This window comes from Chlorocebus sabaeus, chromosome 27 (genome assembly GCF_047675955.1).
Source record: "Chlorocebus sabaeus isolate Y175 chromosome 27, mChlSab1.0.hap1, whole genome shotgun sequence".
NCBI classification, from domain to species: Eukaryota; Metazoa; Chordata; class Mammalia; order Primates; family Cercopithecidae; genus Chlorocebus; species Chlorocebus sabaeus.
In genome coordinates this window covers 47,816,607-47,833,564 of record NC_132930.1, presented here as the reverse complement: position 1 = coordinate 47,833,564, position 16,958 = coordinate 47,816,607, and the positions used below count along the sequence as shown (strand labels likewise).

General features: G+C 46.4%; 1 protein-coding gene across 5 annotated transcripts in view; it reads left to right on the top strand.

Moving 5' to 3' along the window:
• NSD2 (nuclear receptor binding SET domain protein 2) overlaps positions 1-16,958 on the top strand; it is a 113,339-nt gene that overhangs the window by 72,046 nt on the left and 24,335 nt on the right. For 4 of the 5 annotated variants that reach the window (XM_008018127.3, XM_073012572.1, XM_008018128.3 and 1 more), the window contains 6 exons: positions 10,321-10,452; positions 11,290-11,413; positions 12,508-12,708; positions 14,294-14,473; positions 14,826-14,982; positions 15,116-15,321. In XM_008018127.3, coding sequence (XP_008016318.1) covers positions 10,321-10,452; positions 11,290-11,413; positions 12,508-12,708; positions 14,294-14,473; positions 14,826-14,982; positions 15,116-15,321 — 1,000 coding nt within the window. Of the gene's footprint in view, positions 1-1,628; positions 8,092-10,320; positions 10,453-11,289; positions 11,414-12,507; positions 12,709-14,293; positions 14,474-14,825; positions 14,983-15,115; positions 15,322-16,958 lie in introns of those variants that run through there. The other variant, XM_008018130.3, reaches the window with a different exon arrangement.

Genomic DNA, 16,958 nt, shown 5'->3' with positions numbered 1-16,958 from the left:
TACTTGTGCTGAGTCAGAAGGCGGCACTTCTGACCAGGTCCCTGCTGTGGTCCCCAGGAAGGATGGGGTGTGCCTCAGTTGTTTCCACTCGTTAGAGGAGGAGGCCTTCCAGTGCAGGAAGGTGAGGGACCTGGGCAGCCTGTGCGGGCCTCAGAGAGCTCTGCGGCTTGCCGCTCTGAGTCCTTCGTGGTGGTGCAGATAGCGACCACTCCTCCGAGTGGGATTTTCTGCAGTGACTCAAACCAGCTCAGTAGTGGTTGAGACCTGCTCATGGATGGTGGGACTGGGGCTGGTTTACAGTTTGATACATGTAGATAACTAAGCATTTGTGACGTTGGGACACACTGGAGAAAATGCAGTAAGAATTATTAACGGAAACATCTAGGAGCTTACTGAAATATGGAAAGGCAAATTTTATACAAATTATTTTTCCTTTCTTTCTGTCCAAGTTCAGGTTAAAATCCTAGAAAAGTAAATGAAAGGTCATTTATAGTTCCAAAGAAGAATATTAAACATTTTTCACTGAAGTTGAGATTTTTGCTTTAAACAACATTTTTAATGAGTTTTTCTGTTATCATAATTTTGGTCCAGTTATTCACTTGAGTTGTTGCTTATCCTGTTGTCAGGTACAATAGAGAGAACATGGAGCCTGCTGGAATCTTGTCTGTTATTCCTAATCCTAAGTCATGTATATCGAAGACTTTGATTCAGAGTCATGCATGAGGCTAGTGCAGCAGGGGTTGAGGCCTGCCCATGAGTCAGGGGAGCTCAGTCTCCCTGGCCTAGGCAGTTGTTCTGACCTTGAGAAGACTTAGATGAAGTATTTTATCATCATTAGACTTAACTTTTAATTCTTTAGAATGTCAGAAGCTGATAGCTTGTTAAATACATTTATATAAAACATTAAATATGTGAAATCAATGCACCTTCCTACATTTTGAAGGTGATGCATAGATCCCATAGTGTGCATCATGTTCCTTATATGAAAACATTTAAATTACTGGGTCTTTTCCATTAAGCTACTTTTGTATGGCTTAGATAAATCTTCCATTAGTGTTCATTTTTATAGAATTATGCTGTTAAAACAACTTTAGGTGAACAAATAAACTTGTCTATTATGTATTAATGCGACTGAACTACAGTAAATGTTTGTGATGTTTCCAATACTGAATGCCTGTTAGCATATGAGGCAAAGTGTAGTGTTATAAAAAACACTCTGTTGACTGCTGGGCCCGATTCTGATGTGAGTTAGGTGACCATGAGAATTGCTGTTTGAGGTCCACACTGACACACACCCATTTGGGTCACACCCCCTTTGCATGTTTGTATTTCCTCCCTTTCATCACATTTGTTTGAAATAAGGTACTTTCATAGGGTTGGTATTTCAGAACACTTTAGGTCATGTTATAGTTTAAATTCTTCTTGAAAAAGGTATATGTGATAAAAATTTTTATTGGAATAATTATTACATGGTACTACATCACCCTGAGGAAGAGAATAGATTAAAATTACACACTTGCATGACAAAGACCTGTGAAGGAATTAATGTGATTTAAGTGTTTTGTAACTTCATTTTTTATTCCTTTAGTAGAGCAAATTCTTATTTTTTTCGCCTTCACTGGTAACAGCTTTTGTGGGAGCCCACACCAGTCAAGTTGGATTTGAACCCAGCTGCCCTGTACTGCACTTAGAATGATGTAATATTCCAGGATGCTGCTGCAGGTGGCGTATCATCGTACACACTCAGTGACATTTCTATCACAATCATTTTATGGAAGATGTGTGATAATCTGTTTTTACTGGTATTAATAAACACATACAATGAAGAAAACAGATAACAAATTTTAAGACCAAGGTAAGATACCTAATCAAGGCCATTTAATCAATCACATTCATCTCATAATAGAAACACATTCATATTCCAGTGGTCCATGTAGATTTCAAGTTGAAAGGCAGGCCCTTTAGTTGGGGGCTGTCCAGAGCTGCAGCAGGGCCTTGCACGGAACGGGTGGCCCTCTTAGAGTTGCTTCTCCTCTAGTTTTTAACTCGCTGGATTTTTGTGGAAAATATCAGCGTCGGTACCCTCAGAAACAAACTAACAGCACATGTTAGGAGGAGTCCTCATCAGCTGTTCTTATTGCCAATGAGATATGTTCAGTATTGTAGATACTACACTAATTTCCAACATAAGAGGCAGGAAGAGTTTTGATTCTATCCTTTTTTACTAAACAGTTTTATTATGACACTAGATACAGTAAATTTTTAGAAAAAAATACCATTTACAGTATTGTTGTGAACCATTTAACCCTTTTGATCCAAGGCCCCGGACCAGGGGGATACTGTAATCAGGTTATTTATACCAACTGCTGCATCAGTTGCTTCTGTAGAGCATCAGCCCTCATGTTTCATTGTCTTAATGTAGGGGAGCAGCCTGGTGTCCTGCCCCAGGTGTCTGCATTTTTGCATGGCGAGGAAAAGGCTTACTTGCCCTTCAGCTCATAAAAGCAGAAGGCGTACTATTCACAGTACCATGCAAGTAGCCCACAGTTCATTCCCAGCAGATTCTTTGGCTGTGTTTTATCTTTAATGAACGTTTCTGACTAATATTTTGTTGTAAACCATTAAGTAATGTAACGCATGTAAGACGCTTAGGGTGCCTGGCCAGGACTCCATGGTTTCCTATTGTGACAGTAATAATGGTTATAATAATAAAAATGATAAAATCGCCATCATTCTATTTTTATCCAAAAGCATAAATTTTGCTTTGGCATGAACAGTGGTCCTCTTGACTGCATTATGCATGCGAGGATGAAATAAACCTAGAAGTGGCAGAACACTGGATTTGTGTGTGTGGCGCTTTAGGGTGCTGGACTATATGGCTGAGGGCTGGTTGGGTCGCTCTATTGGCTGTGCTCAAATGTTGCAGGATACGTAGCCCCAAAGATGGCCTAGGAGCAATCTAAGCTATGTTACTCCAAAGGACATGAAAAAGCTCAAGAGTAAAATTAAAATTCTCCAAAAAAAATCATGAAATTTAAAGATGGGGGGAAAAAAGATGGTATAAAAATGGCTCTGTTTCAGTAAGCAGTCACCCAAAGTAAAGACTCTACCCTGAAAGGCTTTTGGTGAAAATGAAGGTTATTTCATTTGAAATTACAGCATGATGAATTTTGCGTGGGTGACCAGCCAGCTAGCCCATAACTGATAGATGCATTAGAAGTCAGCCAATGTGTTGGTGCTCCCTCTCTATTATGGAGAAAGTGAAACCCTGCAAATGACCAAATGGTTTCCAAAGAGCAGCATGACGTCGGCATCAGCTGAATACCCAAGGAGCACACGGGGGAACATGGACGGGCATGACAGTGTTTCTCAGCGGGAGGTGACATCGTTCCCTGGGGACATTGAGAAGGGGGGTGGGGGTTAGTGAACTCAGCACTCTGCAGTGAGAAGGACAGTCCCATGTGTGGCAGCACTGCCCCACTTCAGATGCCAGGAGTGGGCTCATCATAGAGGAGCGGAGTTTTCCAAGAGGGCCATCTCCTGGTTTCCTGAAGGAGGTGGCTGGAAAGAGCTCTTGTTTTAAAAGAACTTAGAGAGGACCATTGGCTTGCCAAGAGTACAGAAATTCATTATGCTACTAATTTAACATGGAATTCCTTCATTTCATAAGAACCTTAAAATAATGGTGATACATTCTAGCCTTAAGACATTTGAATTGCCGGTTGTTGAGATGAATTTTGGTTGTCATACATGGAACCATTTTAGTCCCATTTGACTCGCTTCGGACACCACACCATGTCTGTGCCTGGCGAGGGGAGGTGGCTCTCTAGTGTAAAACTTGAGGCATTCACAAGAGGTGAAAACTTGTCAGAGTATATAGAAGGTTAGATTGTAGCTGTTCTAAAAATGTAAGTACTCCATTGTAATAGGGTGGCATCTTGAGGTCGTGCACGTATTGGCAATAGAGGTCCTGAATTGTTTTTCTAAGACTGATCTGAGAGCCACTGGACCATCAAGCCTTTATATATCTGCTTCTAAAATTGCCCCACTTGCTCTAGATGGATCTGTGGGCCTTTCCTCAGTGTTCATGCAAAAATTAAATGTCTTTTTTCATTCATACGGACTCTAGGTGTAGTTGCATCTCAGTGCTATCTTGAGTATACATTTTATTTCTTATACCTGTATCTCCCAACTAGAAACAGCTCCAGTGTTTTTAAGAGACTGTTCCTTAAAACCAGTAGGAAACTTAAGTGAGGTTTCATGACACACAATCTTTCATATGGTGAAAGGCACAGGGTGACTGTGTGTGATGTGCAGAGTCCTCGGACAGGAGTCCGGGGGTCCTCTGTCCCACTGCTGCTTCTTGAGTGGGTGGAGTGGTGCTTAGAGGATCTCCGAAGGGTCCCCGCAGCTCTAGGGGGATCTGATTTTGTGTTTTTTGTTTAAGTACTTCACACAGAAGCCTAGGTAGATTTAAAATGGGGTGCTCAGGGACTGGGGAACAAGACGCGGGTGGGGTGGGAAGATGGGCATTTGGAGAGTTTCATGTAGCTGGAGACTTTAAGAGCTGAGCACACCAGAGGAAAGGAGGGAGGCAGCTGTGTGAGAGCCATGCTGTCAGGAGCAAATTTGCTGCTCCCGTGCTGCCCTGACCCTGGCCCTGGCCTTCCTTGCCCACGGTTTGTGCCCAGAGGTGTGTGTGAGGCTGCCAGCACAAGTGCTGAGTCTGTCACAGAAATGTTTAAAAAAGAAAAGTAAGATTATAAATTAGCATCTAGTTCCAAAACCAAAAAAAGTGCCTGTGGATGTATATAAAATTAAGATGATAAGAAAGTGCTCCTGAGAGGGCTCTTGCCAGAAGCCTGATGTGAGTAGGTGGCACCTGTGGTAGCAGGGCTGCGAGCTGGGCTTCTGTCCTCCTCTGTGTCCCGGCATGGAAGCCAGTATAAGCATTTCCAAATGAGGGAAAAGTCCTTGGCTCGTTTGATCGAGTTGAGTTGAAAGGGTTGCCTTGGCGGCAGAGGCTCCTCTGATGGCTGACATCAGTCACTGCATCTGGGCCTGAGACGTGCCTGGAGGACTATAAAGCCACGATTCCCCTCACTGGAGAGGCTCCTGTCTGATAGCAGTAGATGAAAAATAAGGTCATTTTGACTTTGGCAAGCTTGCTTCATTTCTTTTTCATTTGACTTATAACACACTTCTCTAACATATCTAGCCCTTTTAAATTGTTAATTAATTTAAAAGGTTCCTCTGACCAGGTAACTTTTATATACAGACCAGGTGAGAGCCCTTTTGACTTAGTGTGAAAATATAACATTTTATGCGTTTAAAATCAATAGGTTCATCACCTTAGTTTTAAAAAAATCTACAAACAGAGTAATTGCTGAGGTTTGCAGTTTATATTTGAGATTATAAAGCTAAATTATAGTCTTTTGCCAGAGAAACTGAAGTAACTATCATTAGAAAAGGTTTCTCAAAATACTCTCAAAGCTGTTATTGGCTTGTTATTAGCTTCTAAAATTTGCGGGCGGGGGGGGGTCTTACATTTATTTATTTATTATTTATTTATTTAGAAACAGAGTCTAACTCTGTCGCCCAGGCTGGAGTGCAATAAGTGGCACAATCTCGGCTCACTGCAACCTCCGCCTCCTTGGTTCTGGCAGTTCTGCCTCAGCCTCCCAAGTAGCTGGGATACAGGCAGCCGCCACCACACCTGGCTAAGTTTTGTATTTTTAGTGGAGACAGGGTTTCGCCGTATTGGCCAGGCTGGTCTTGAACTCCTGACCTCATGATCTGCCTGCCTCACCCTCCCAAAATGCTGGGATTACAGGCATGAGCCACTGCACCTGGCGGATCTTGCTTATTTTAAAAGAAATATTCTGACTCATATTTTAGGACTTTGTGTCAACGAAATTGATTTTGATCACTTTGGGTACCATTTTTATTGTTTTACCTAGAATATTAGAAATTGCCACTAATTTACCTGGCAGTGATGTCAAATTGACTAGCAGGTAGAAAATTATTTGTATTATATTCATCTGATTCCTTTACTGGATGAGCAAGGGGCATGCTTCCTTTGGGATATTCTCACAGCAGGGTGTCTCTCCAGCAGCCCAACAGGCCTCATCTTGTTGGTTAGATACCTTTGAACTCCATGGTTACGTGTTAGGTCCACATTTATGTTTTTTTCTAGCCTACCTGTAGTTGTTGGCCTTTTTGCATATAACTCTCGGGTAATATTTTGAAGCATGCTGACCATCCGGGCATATAGTATTTTCAAGAAACGACTGAGGTAGGGGTGGGGGTCGTGGTCCGGCTGATGGGGGGTTTGCTCAGCACTGCGCTAGTGGAAGCAGGTGTATTGTGGGCAGTTTTGTCATTGTCCTCAAGACCTTTACCGACAGTGCACAGCCTGCTGCCTGCAGTCAGCCGGACCAGGCTCCTCCCCAGCACACTCCCTGTGGGATGGCCGCTGCTCAGGACACAGTGGGACAAAGTTGGGTTGATAGGATATTTTAGACTCATTTTACTTTTGACAGGGGCAGGCCTTGAATTGGGAACAGCAGCCACCTGGCCTCACTGTGGCCACAGGTGACACTTGGTCCTTGCTGCCACCTGCTTGGGGCTGTGTGGCTACGGCTACACAAAAGCCTGTGCAGGTTAGAAGATGACTGTGGTGCGCAGCGGTGCTCTGTGAATGGAGACTTCCTCTATTCTCAGAGACTCACCCCCAGCCCTGACCCTAGAATTTAGTGGTAGCCAGGAAGTTTCTAGTTTGTGTAACTTAGAAGGGTCATTTTAATAAATATTGTTATGAACTATAGTATTGTAGATGATGAGTGACTAATTTTGACTAACATTTTACTGTGCTGTTAACTTGGAAGACCTGTTTGAGATTAGTCTTGATTTCACAGTCATTTAATCTGCTGAGCACAGGGCTGTTGTCATTTGTAAACGCAAACACTGTGGAGGTACTTCTCGCCATCAACTTCCTTCTTTACAAAAGCATCACTTCAACATGAAAATTATGTCAGTTTATAGAAATATTTATTGTTCAAGGTCTGTAATTGTATTTCAAAAACGATGTCGTATTCAAGTTGTGAAGGGATTTGTTTTGTCAAAAAATTAAAAACTCAATGTGTATGACACCACTCTGAAGAGTAGGGGGCTGTTTTGCAGTCACAGAAGGTGGCATCTGACTGCGGCTCACATAGGTCACCCTGAAGGGCCATGTGCTTTTAGCAGTTGGCTGGAATGTGTTCACTAGGTTCCATTATGTTTGGTAATATCATCTTGAAAAGTCCCTGTAATAGATCAAGGAGACTGCATTCCCTGCCCTGAAGGAATGTATTTCTAAGGCAAATAGGCAACTTGGTACTATCTTATTCTGAGTAGAGAGTGGAGAAAGTATTTTCAGACTGAAGAAAACTTTGAAAAGTCAGGAGCTAAGCTGCTCGGAGCTCAGTGCTGCAGCATGGCTGTGGTGGACGTGGGAAGCAACGGGAAAGTTCTTGACAGTCTGTGTCTGCTCAGTCCCTGCAGTTTTCCTTTCCAAATGCATCCCGTTGGATATGGAATAGATCGTAGATATTGTAGACTGAGATTTGGGACTGTGTTGGGACCGTACAGGTGAATGTGCCACCTCCACAAATGGCTTCTCCGAGTGAGTCACGTCACCTGGTGCGTGGAGGTGGAGCCTGCGGCTGGAGTAAGGCTCGCTGTGGGACGCCCTCGTACTTTGCTCTCCTTGCGGGTGGTTGCCGAGCCGAGAGCGTTGGATCCTCCCCGACTGTGGCTAGTTGTCTGTCCAGTGGCTGGGAGGGGGTGTGGTGGGAAAAAGTCGGAATCTTTACAATCTGTGTCATGGACTGTACTATTGTAAGGTCTGTATTCTGTATGTGGGTCCCAGACCCTGATCAGGAAATGAGCCTCATGTGTGTCGTTAACATTTATATATTTCCATTCAAAATATGTATTCAGTGTTTATTTCCTCAAAACAGACTTTGTTAATGTAGGAAATCTCTCCAAGTGGAAACGTGCTAACTTTTTCTGTAAATCTGAAATAAAAGGTGCTGTTCCTTCCTCTGACCCAGGACTGCTTTGTGTTTTCTGTCTTTCTCTCCATGCATTTTTTTCCTCATTTTTAAAGCTTTTTAAGTTTGTTCCACCACGTTAAGGGAAGAGCATGGGTTGGTGGATAGCACTGGGGCTCTCTCCTCTGAGCCATGCAGGAGGCCCCTTTCTCTGGGCCTTGATTCCCCCATCAGATGGGTCAGCTTGGGCGACTGTGTGGGTGACTCTCTGAGTGGGGCCCCAGACAGTGTGGCCACTGCTTCCCGATGCCCTGTGCTCCCCTGGCACCCCCTCCAGTCTCATCTCAAGTGCTCAGGTCCCCAGTGCTGAGTCCATATCTGAGGGATTGTTAAATTTGGGGTTTGAACTCAGAGCACGTCAGGTGGCCCTTCGTGGGTGTTAAAGAGCAGGACGTGAGCTACGGCCCCCTCAGGGCCCTCCCGGCAGCCTCACAGTAACAAAGCCTTAAAATGTGTACTGCTTTGATTAGTGTTCATGACACTAGTCCATCTTCCTAGAAAAGGTGAGGAAATCAAGATTAAGAGGCCGCGTTTTCTTTAGACTTTGTGCTGTCAGGAGATGTATCTAGTGAGACGAGAAGAGCGGCTCACATCTGTCACCACCCACAGTCACCAGTCAGAGCCGACGGAAGCCCTTGGAAAAAGCCCACTCTGGCCGGGCGCGGTGGCTCACGCCTGTAATCCCAGCACTTTGGGAGGCCACGGCGGGTGGATCACGAGGTCAGGAGATCAAGATAAGCCTGGCCAACATGGTGAAACCCCATCTCTACTAAAAATACAAAAAAATTAGCCAGGCTTGTTGGCAGGCGCCTGTAGTCCCAGCCACTCAGGAGGCTGAGGCAGGAGAATCGCTTGAACCCAGGAGGCGGAGGTTGCAGTGAGCTGAGATTGCGCCACTATACTCCAGCCTGGGCAACAGAGCAAGACTCCGTCTGGAGGGGGAAGAAAAAAAAAGCCCACTCTAACATTACTCTGAAGTCAGCAAACACTTCTGTGTTTGTTTTTAATTTGTTTTTCTTCCATCGCTCCCTGTAATGTCAGCTAAATGTGGAAAAGCTCATTGATAAGGTCACAGGATTGGTCAGAGTCCCTGGTGGGGTTGGCTTTTATTTTTTAATGTGGCCCAATTCCAATTTCTAACTTTGTGTTCATTGGCAAACAGCAAGCCGATAACATGATTACTTGTTTTTGTGATGATTAAGGTGTACAGGAAATGTAGTTTACGCTTTTGCTCTGTTTCATCTCCAAAATTCAGTGTTCAACACTTACCTAACATCAAATAAAAACCAAATTTTTTAAACACTTGATTTGACAGAAGAGAAGATTCTCTATTTTATTCATTTAAACATTTGTTGATGCTGCTTGTCAGGTGAGGGTGAAACGCTGTGTTCATGAGGGTGAGGCTTCAGCCTGGTCTTCAGTGATTTCTGTTAAATGAAGGGGAGACAGAGACAGAAGAGATAGAACCTGCGAGCCATTCCACTCGCTCAGGGATTCCATGCCTCTATCCCAGACCTTTTACCTATAGACTCAGATGTGAATCAAGTAGGTAGATTTTACCTTGCCTTTGCCCACCTCACTTCTCTGGTGGGGAGAACAAGTGAACTGTGAAATACCAGGAAAAATAGGCAATGGGAGAAAGAAGAGAAACCGAACGGTCAGCCTGTGGTGTGAGTCCGGAAGACTCTCCTGACTGCACCCCCGCATAGGCACATACTTGGAAGGACACATGGTCTCCGCCCTGGAGGCAGCTGGACAGCATGGTCACCTGATGAGGCTGACACTTCCTTCATCTGTGGTTCCTTTACACATTCGTTTGGTGTTAGCATGTTTCTCCCACCTTAGAGTAGTAGAACCTGAACAGACTAGGTAAGAAGGGCCAAGATTCTTGTTCCCAAAGCCTGTCTTAGTTCGCCTACTAGAGCAAATTGGATGTTCATAACACTTCCTTCATTTTAAGGAATATGCCTCTTATATGCATATATATACTAAATACTAGGTAGAATAAAGTCCATTTTTGAATTTTCTACATAGTCTAATTACGGGTTTTATTATCACAAAAACCAGTTGATGATGGTTCCACTGTGAAATCACTGGCAGTACAGGCCAGTGCTGAGAAAGACTGGAGGGTGGTGGGGCTGGGCGGGACAAGCCTGCCTGCAGGGCGTGGCCACCCACTGTGTTCTGCGACTAGTGAACTGTCATCCGCCTCCTTCATCTCTAGGTCTCGGACAGCCCGGGAGACGAGCCCTCGGAGTCCCCATATGAAAGTGCAGATGAAACACAAACTGAAGTGTCTGTCTCATCCAAAAAGTCTGAGCGAGGAGTTACTGCCAAAAAGGAGTACGTGTGCCAGGTGAGGGGAAGGCAGCATCCGCTGTGTCTGTGCTGGTGTCTGACTGGGGCCCCGGTATGCAGAGCGAATTTGTAGTGTCTTCTCTCTTCCCTCTAGACCCCTTCCCCAATCTCACCATCACTCACTGATCTCTGTTTTGAAGGGGTCAGACTGCCTGCCGGTGGAATCCTGGGATTAAGTTGCCTCCATTAACATCCATAATTCGCATGTAGGATGAGATTTGTATACACATGTAATACACACACACACATACATAAAGTTCCTGTTGGAAAAGCCGAGGTACTAGGCCTGCTTTAGCTTCACTGATGACACGCACACCAGACAGGCCAGGCTGTGGGCTGAGGGGGCCATCACTAGACCTGTGTCTGCCCCCAGGACACCAGCCAGGCCACCTACCCTCTGTGCTTCAGTCCTGCCCCATCCGTCAGCTGAAGATGGCATGGGAGCTTCCATGCCAGGCAGTTGATGAGGGAAGTGTGAATACTGCCTGCACTCAGCGTGGCACCTGCCATCTGGATTAGGATGCCTTTGATTTCTGTTGATTTTCAAATCTGATTTAAAATATCTTGGATGTATCCTTCAGGGTTGTGATCCTGTTATTTCCTTTGCCATTGCTAAGGACTGGCCTCTTTCTGTAACAGTCATCTGGTTTTAATCTGATTCTGTATTTGTTCGTTCTGTTCGGGCCAGACGTTTGCCCATGCATGTTGTTATATATCCTTGAGTAGCAAAATGGGATTTTCTGCTACTGGAGACAGAAGCAGACGGCTTACCTTGCGGTAAGAGGTGCAGAAGGGACTGCTGGGCGCTGCTTACCCGCCTGCTCTGCCCCCGCAGCTGTGTGAGAAGCCAGGCAGCCTCCTGCTCTGTGAAGGACCCTGCTGCGGAGCTTTCCACCTCGCCTGCCTTGGGCTTTCCCGGAGGCCAGAAGGGAGGTTCACCTGCAGCGAGTGTGCCTCAGGCAAGTTCCCACGGGCGGGCAGCTCTGCAGCTTGGCTGGCCACCTGCTCCTGCAACCCCCTGCACAAAGTCCTGCCCTGAGGTGCCTGCAGTGGACATGCTCCCTCCCCATCTCTACCACCTGGCCCTCTCTGGAGCTTGCAGCCCACACCTGGCAGGTGTTCCCACCTCTCAGTGGCTGCAGGGTTTGCTCTGATTTCAATCATATGTGCCCCCTTGGTACCTTTCCATCAGGTGGCGGGCAGGGTGGGGCAGGATGATAGGTCATGGGCTTTTCATCCTGTGGGCTGGCCTGAGCCTGTGCTGTGTGTGAGGCGGCCACCACAGGGCACTGCCGCTCAGACAGTGCCACATTAAGGGTACGGGTAACCTGGTTGGTCACCAAACACTGAAGTCCATAGGAACATAGAGTTCTTTACGAAGACACAGTGTCACCTTGATCCTCAGTTTCAACAGAAAGAACAGCTCCAGGCTTGTCCTGAGTTGTCAGTGCTGTTGTTCTGCCTCCATGTTACTGCATCAGGTGTCGCCTGGCACAGTCTGGGGTCTGTGAGAATGATGAGAGGACAGCTGCACAGCCATGGCCCTTCCTGCCTACTCACCGGGCCCAAGGAGTCTCCTAGCTCATGTCAGAAAACTTCCTGGGTCAGGAAGACACCTGGAGAGTCTCCCAGGCCGTGGCAGTCCCGCAGCAGCACCTCACTTCTGGGAGTGTCTGTCTGCCTGCCCAGAATCATGAGTGATGGCTCCACCACTGGCCGGCTGCTCTCGAGGAGGAAAGGCCTCTTTTCATAGGAGCCCCTTCCTTCAAGCTTCTTGCCGGTTAGACTGGGCCTTCCCAGCCAGGCTGCCTAGTAAGATTCTCCTGTATTTCAGGTGAAGCTGGAGCTCAGATCACAGCAAGGTAATCCTTGATGGCTGGATCTTTTTGCTGGAGAATGCTTGGACTAGTGAGCAAGGTTGGAAATAGGGCCAGGTGCTTTAGCAACGTGGCTGCCTCTGAAGAGGAGCTGCTTGATTTTAGTGGCTCAGAACTGCAATTTAATTCTTGTTCTTTGCACCTCTCTCTCCACCCCTTCTTTAACTTTTTGTTAGGGATTCACTCATGTTTCGTGTGTAAAGAGAGCAAGACAGATGTTAAGCGCTGTGTGGTAACTCAGTGTGGAAAATTTTACCATGAGGCTTGTGTGAAAAAATACCCTCTGACTGTATTTGAGAGCCGAGGTTTCCGCTGCCCCCTTCACAGCTGTGTGAGCTGCCACGCTTCCAACCCTTCAAACCCAAGGCCATCAAAAGGTACAGGTGCACCTGCGCAGCCTTGCTGTGGATTCAGATGCAGGCCCATGGGCACTTGGGAAGGTGGGCTCTTGGGATTGTCACCAAAGAGCATTAATTATCTTGAGTGACTAACTGGACGTCAGCTGGGTTGGGTTTTCTTTGACAAAGGACCTGTCCCCCTTTTTCTTCTTTCCATCCTAAATATCACCCTAAAGATGCTTAACTTTAGGAGAGGGGCAACCTTTGGACCATTTTGATAGATTTTGTTTGTCCTGGCTTTTTTTTTTTTTTTCTCTTTCCCCCTTCATAGAGAGAGTCTTGCTCTGTTACCCAGGCTGGAGTGCAGTGCGATCACAGCTCACTACTTCCTTGACCTCCCAGGCTCAAGCCGTCCTCCTGCCTCAGCCTCTTGAGTAGCTGGGACTACAGGCACATGCCACCACACCTGGCTGATTTTTGAAATTTTTTTTTTTTGAGATGGAATCTCCCTCTGTTGCCCAGGCTGGAGTACAGTGGTACCATGTCAGCTCACTGCAACCTCCGCCTCCCAGGTTCAAGCGATCCTCCTACCTCAGCCCCCCAGTAGCTGGGATTACAGGCACGCGCCACCACACCTGGCTAATTTTTGTATTTTTAGTAGAGACAGGGTTTTGTCATGTTGGTCAGGCTGGTCTTGAACTCCTGACCTCAGGTGATCCACCTGCCTCAGCCTCTCAAAGTGCTGGGATTACAGGCGTGAGCCACCGCGCCTGGCCTATTTTTATATTTTTTTGTAGAGATGAGGTTTCACCATGTTGCCCAGGCTGGTCTTGAACTATTAGGCCACTGCTCTGACCTCTTTTCTTTTTTTTGAGACAGGGTCTCCTGTTGCTGAAGCTAGAATGCAGTGGCGTGATAACGGCTCACTGTAGCCTTGACCTCCCAGGCTCAGGTGATCCTCCCACCTGGTGTGGACCACAATGCCTGGCTAATTTTGTTTATTTTTTTGTAGAGACGAGGTCTCTCTGTTGTGTTGCCCAGGCTGGTCTTGAACTCTTGGGTTCAAAAAATCCTCCTACCTGGGCCTCCCAAAGTGTTGGGATTACAGGCATGAGCCACCAAGCCCAACCTGTTTGCTCTGTTTTTAATGGCCCATCATATGTAAGAAAACATCTTTATATTAAATTACATTTGGATTATCTAATGTTAGGTGTGTGGGGTGAGGGTGGCAGGTTGTCTGTACTTCTTAACACCAGTGGTTCTTTATCGGGCAATTTTGTCCTCCAGGGGACATTTGGCAATGTCTGGGGATATTTTGGGGATCTAGTGAGTAGAGGCCAGGGGTGCTGCTCAACACTGCACACTGCCTAGGATGGCTGCCACATGCCCCAGATGCCTGCAGTGCCCAGGCTGAAAAAACACAGCATTTTTAGATGTATGACCATTTTCTCAAACATTGTTTTGAAGCACCTTTGCTCTGAAAGCTTTTTTAAAATCAAATACCTCCATTTCATTTTAGCATTAACTTTTCAAATTCATGGAGGATGAGTAATTATTAATTGCTCTTTTCACTGTGATTGGAGTCAATGTTCGGGGTCCTCAGGGTGTGTTTCTTTGCCTTCAGGTAAAATGATGCGGTGTGTCCGCTGCCCCGTTGCCTATCACAGCGGGGATGCTTGTCTGGCAGCAGGATGTTCAGTGATCGCCTCCAACAGCATCATCTGCACTGCCCACTTCACTGCTCGGAAGGGGAAGCGACACCACGCCCACGTCAACGTGAGCTGGTGCTTTGTGTGCTCCAAAGGTGAGGGGCCTGGGGGTGTCTGCGGCACACGCCTCTCACACTCCCAGGAGCCACGTGTCAAGGCAGGTTCATTCCTTGTCTGTGCTGTGTTCACTGATGTTGACAGTGTTCTCTGCGTCTTCACATTCATAGTATGTTGCAGTAGTTCTAAATTAATTGTAATCATTTCGCAAACATACAGGAAATTATTTGTGGTGAAAATGACGTTTGCTTTTGTGCTAACGTACAGATCACTGTTTTTAAACTGATGTTTATAAGTTAAGGCTGTAATAGCTGTAGATTGTGAAGCACTGAATCTGGGCTGAGCCATAACAGACAGGCTAAGCCTGGCTGCCTCGCTCTCCTCTTGCAGGGGGGAGCCTTCTGTGCTGCGAGTCCTGCCCAGCGGCCTTCCACCCTGACTGCCTGAACATCGAGATGCCTGATGGCAGCTGGTTCTGCAACGACTGCAGGGCTGGGAAGAAGCTGCACTTCCAGGATATCATTTGGGTGAAACTTGGGAACTACAGGTGTGAGACATAGAATCGTATGCTTTTATGTTTTTTCTGTTCACATGTGTTCGCTTTACAGTGCTTAAAGTATTGAAATTATTGTCGCTCTCTCTGAGGAGTCTGTGAATCCTGTTTTTAATATTTATAATAGATGGTGGCCGGCAGAAGTTTGCCATCCCAAAAATGTTCCCCCAAATATTCAGAAAATGAAGCACGAGATTGGAGAATTCCCTGTGTTTTTCTTTGGGTCTAAAGATTATTACTGGACGCATCAGGCGCGAGTGTTCCCGTACATGGAGGGGGACCGGGGCAGCCGCTACCAGGGGGTCAGAGGGATCGGAAGAGTCTTCAAAAACGGTATGGAGATTTTCAGATAGAGAGTGAGACAGCACTCTCGTGCATTTTCTTACCCCTAATTTCTATTTTTAAAAATTTGATCTTTGTAGAAAATACTGGACTACACATTCAATCTGTATTTTTAAATTAGGGAAAAGTTTGCAGTCTGGTTTATTTGTTAAGCATACAGTAAGATACACTGATAACTTTTGTAACATTGGTTTGTGATTAATTTCATTAAAATTCTGTAAACCTATTATTCAGAAATTATTTTTAGTACTAATTTACAGAAATGTTCCATGGCTTGCCTTTATGTAAAATGCAGATCTGAAGGAATCTGTTGTCTGGACCTTGTGCAGCGGGCTCTTGGGGGCTCACTTTACCTTTCAGCGCATGAGGAATCGGGTGGTCAAGCAGACAAGGTGCTTGGCCTCTGATTCCCCAGCTGCGGGGAGGCAGGAGCAACGACGTGGCATGGCCGGCTGGCGACCCACGTTTGCGGGAGGCAGGATGGGGTGTGACCCCTCACTGGAGGAACTGGTGTTTATGACACAGGTTGAGAGAGAATGAGGCCAGCAGGGAAAACCCAGGGTGTACATATGGCTCATTCAGGGAGAAGCACACGCTGTGTTGCAGCCAGGTCAGTGCTCGCTCCTGTGTGGCTGCAGGCGGGGACCCACGCATTTAAAGCTCTGTTAGCTCCGTGCTGCCAAAAGCTTTGCAGGCTTCACTGAGTGGTAGGAGTGCATGGTGGGCACCCAGAGGCCTCATAAAGAACAAGTAGGCATTGAAAGAGTTTTAAAAATTATTAAGAGGGCAAGATGAAATTGAGAGGTGGCCTGATGTATTTGGTGCGACTGTCGGCGAAGTCTCCTGACTATGGATGTGGGTATCCTGTAGTGCCAGACCCCTTTATGGCTGACTTGCGGCCGCAGAAACGGGGCAGACCACAGGACACGTCTAGCGTTGACATGGGACTGGCCGCCGCCTCGGGACGGATTGTAGGGGTTTGTGTTTCCTCTATTCTTGCTTGAGCCTGTGGTTCATCTCTCAGAGCCCCTTTCGCTTCAAGAGGAGCTCAGCTGCATGTTTTTTTTTGTTTGTTTTTTGCTTTTTGTTTTTTGAGATGGAGTCTTGCTCTGTGGCCCAGGCTGGAGTGCAATGGTGTGATCTCGGCTCACTGCAACCTCCACCTCCTGGGTTCAAGCAATTCTCCTGCCTCAGCCTCCCAAGTAGCTGGGACCACAGGCACCTGCCATCATGCCTGGCTAATTTTTTTTTTTGTAGAGAACGGGGTTTCAGCATGTTGGCCAGGCTGGTCTTGAACTCGTGACCTCAGGTGATCTGCCTGCCTCGGCCTCCCAAAGTGCTGGGATTACAGGCGTACAGGCGTGAGCCACTGCACCTGGCCTCAGGTGCATTTTTATTTTCTGTCTGAGAACAGCAAGTCCCAGGCTTTGACCCTGGTGCTTTGTCCTTAGGCCATAGTGGAGGACAGGGAGCTCCTGATAGAACTCCGCCCTGGGCCTGCCTTGTAGAGAGGTGATGGCTGTTCTCTGAGCACTCCTCTGCCTCACACACTTGGCCGCATTTAAAAATACCTGCCCACTGACAGTTGTTCATAGAGTCTAGTTTTATGGGAACCAGAAACTAATACT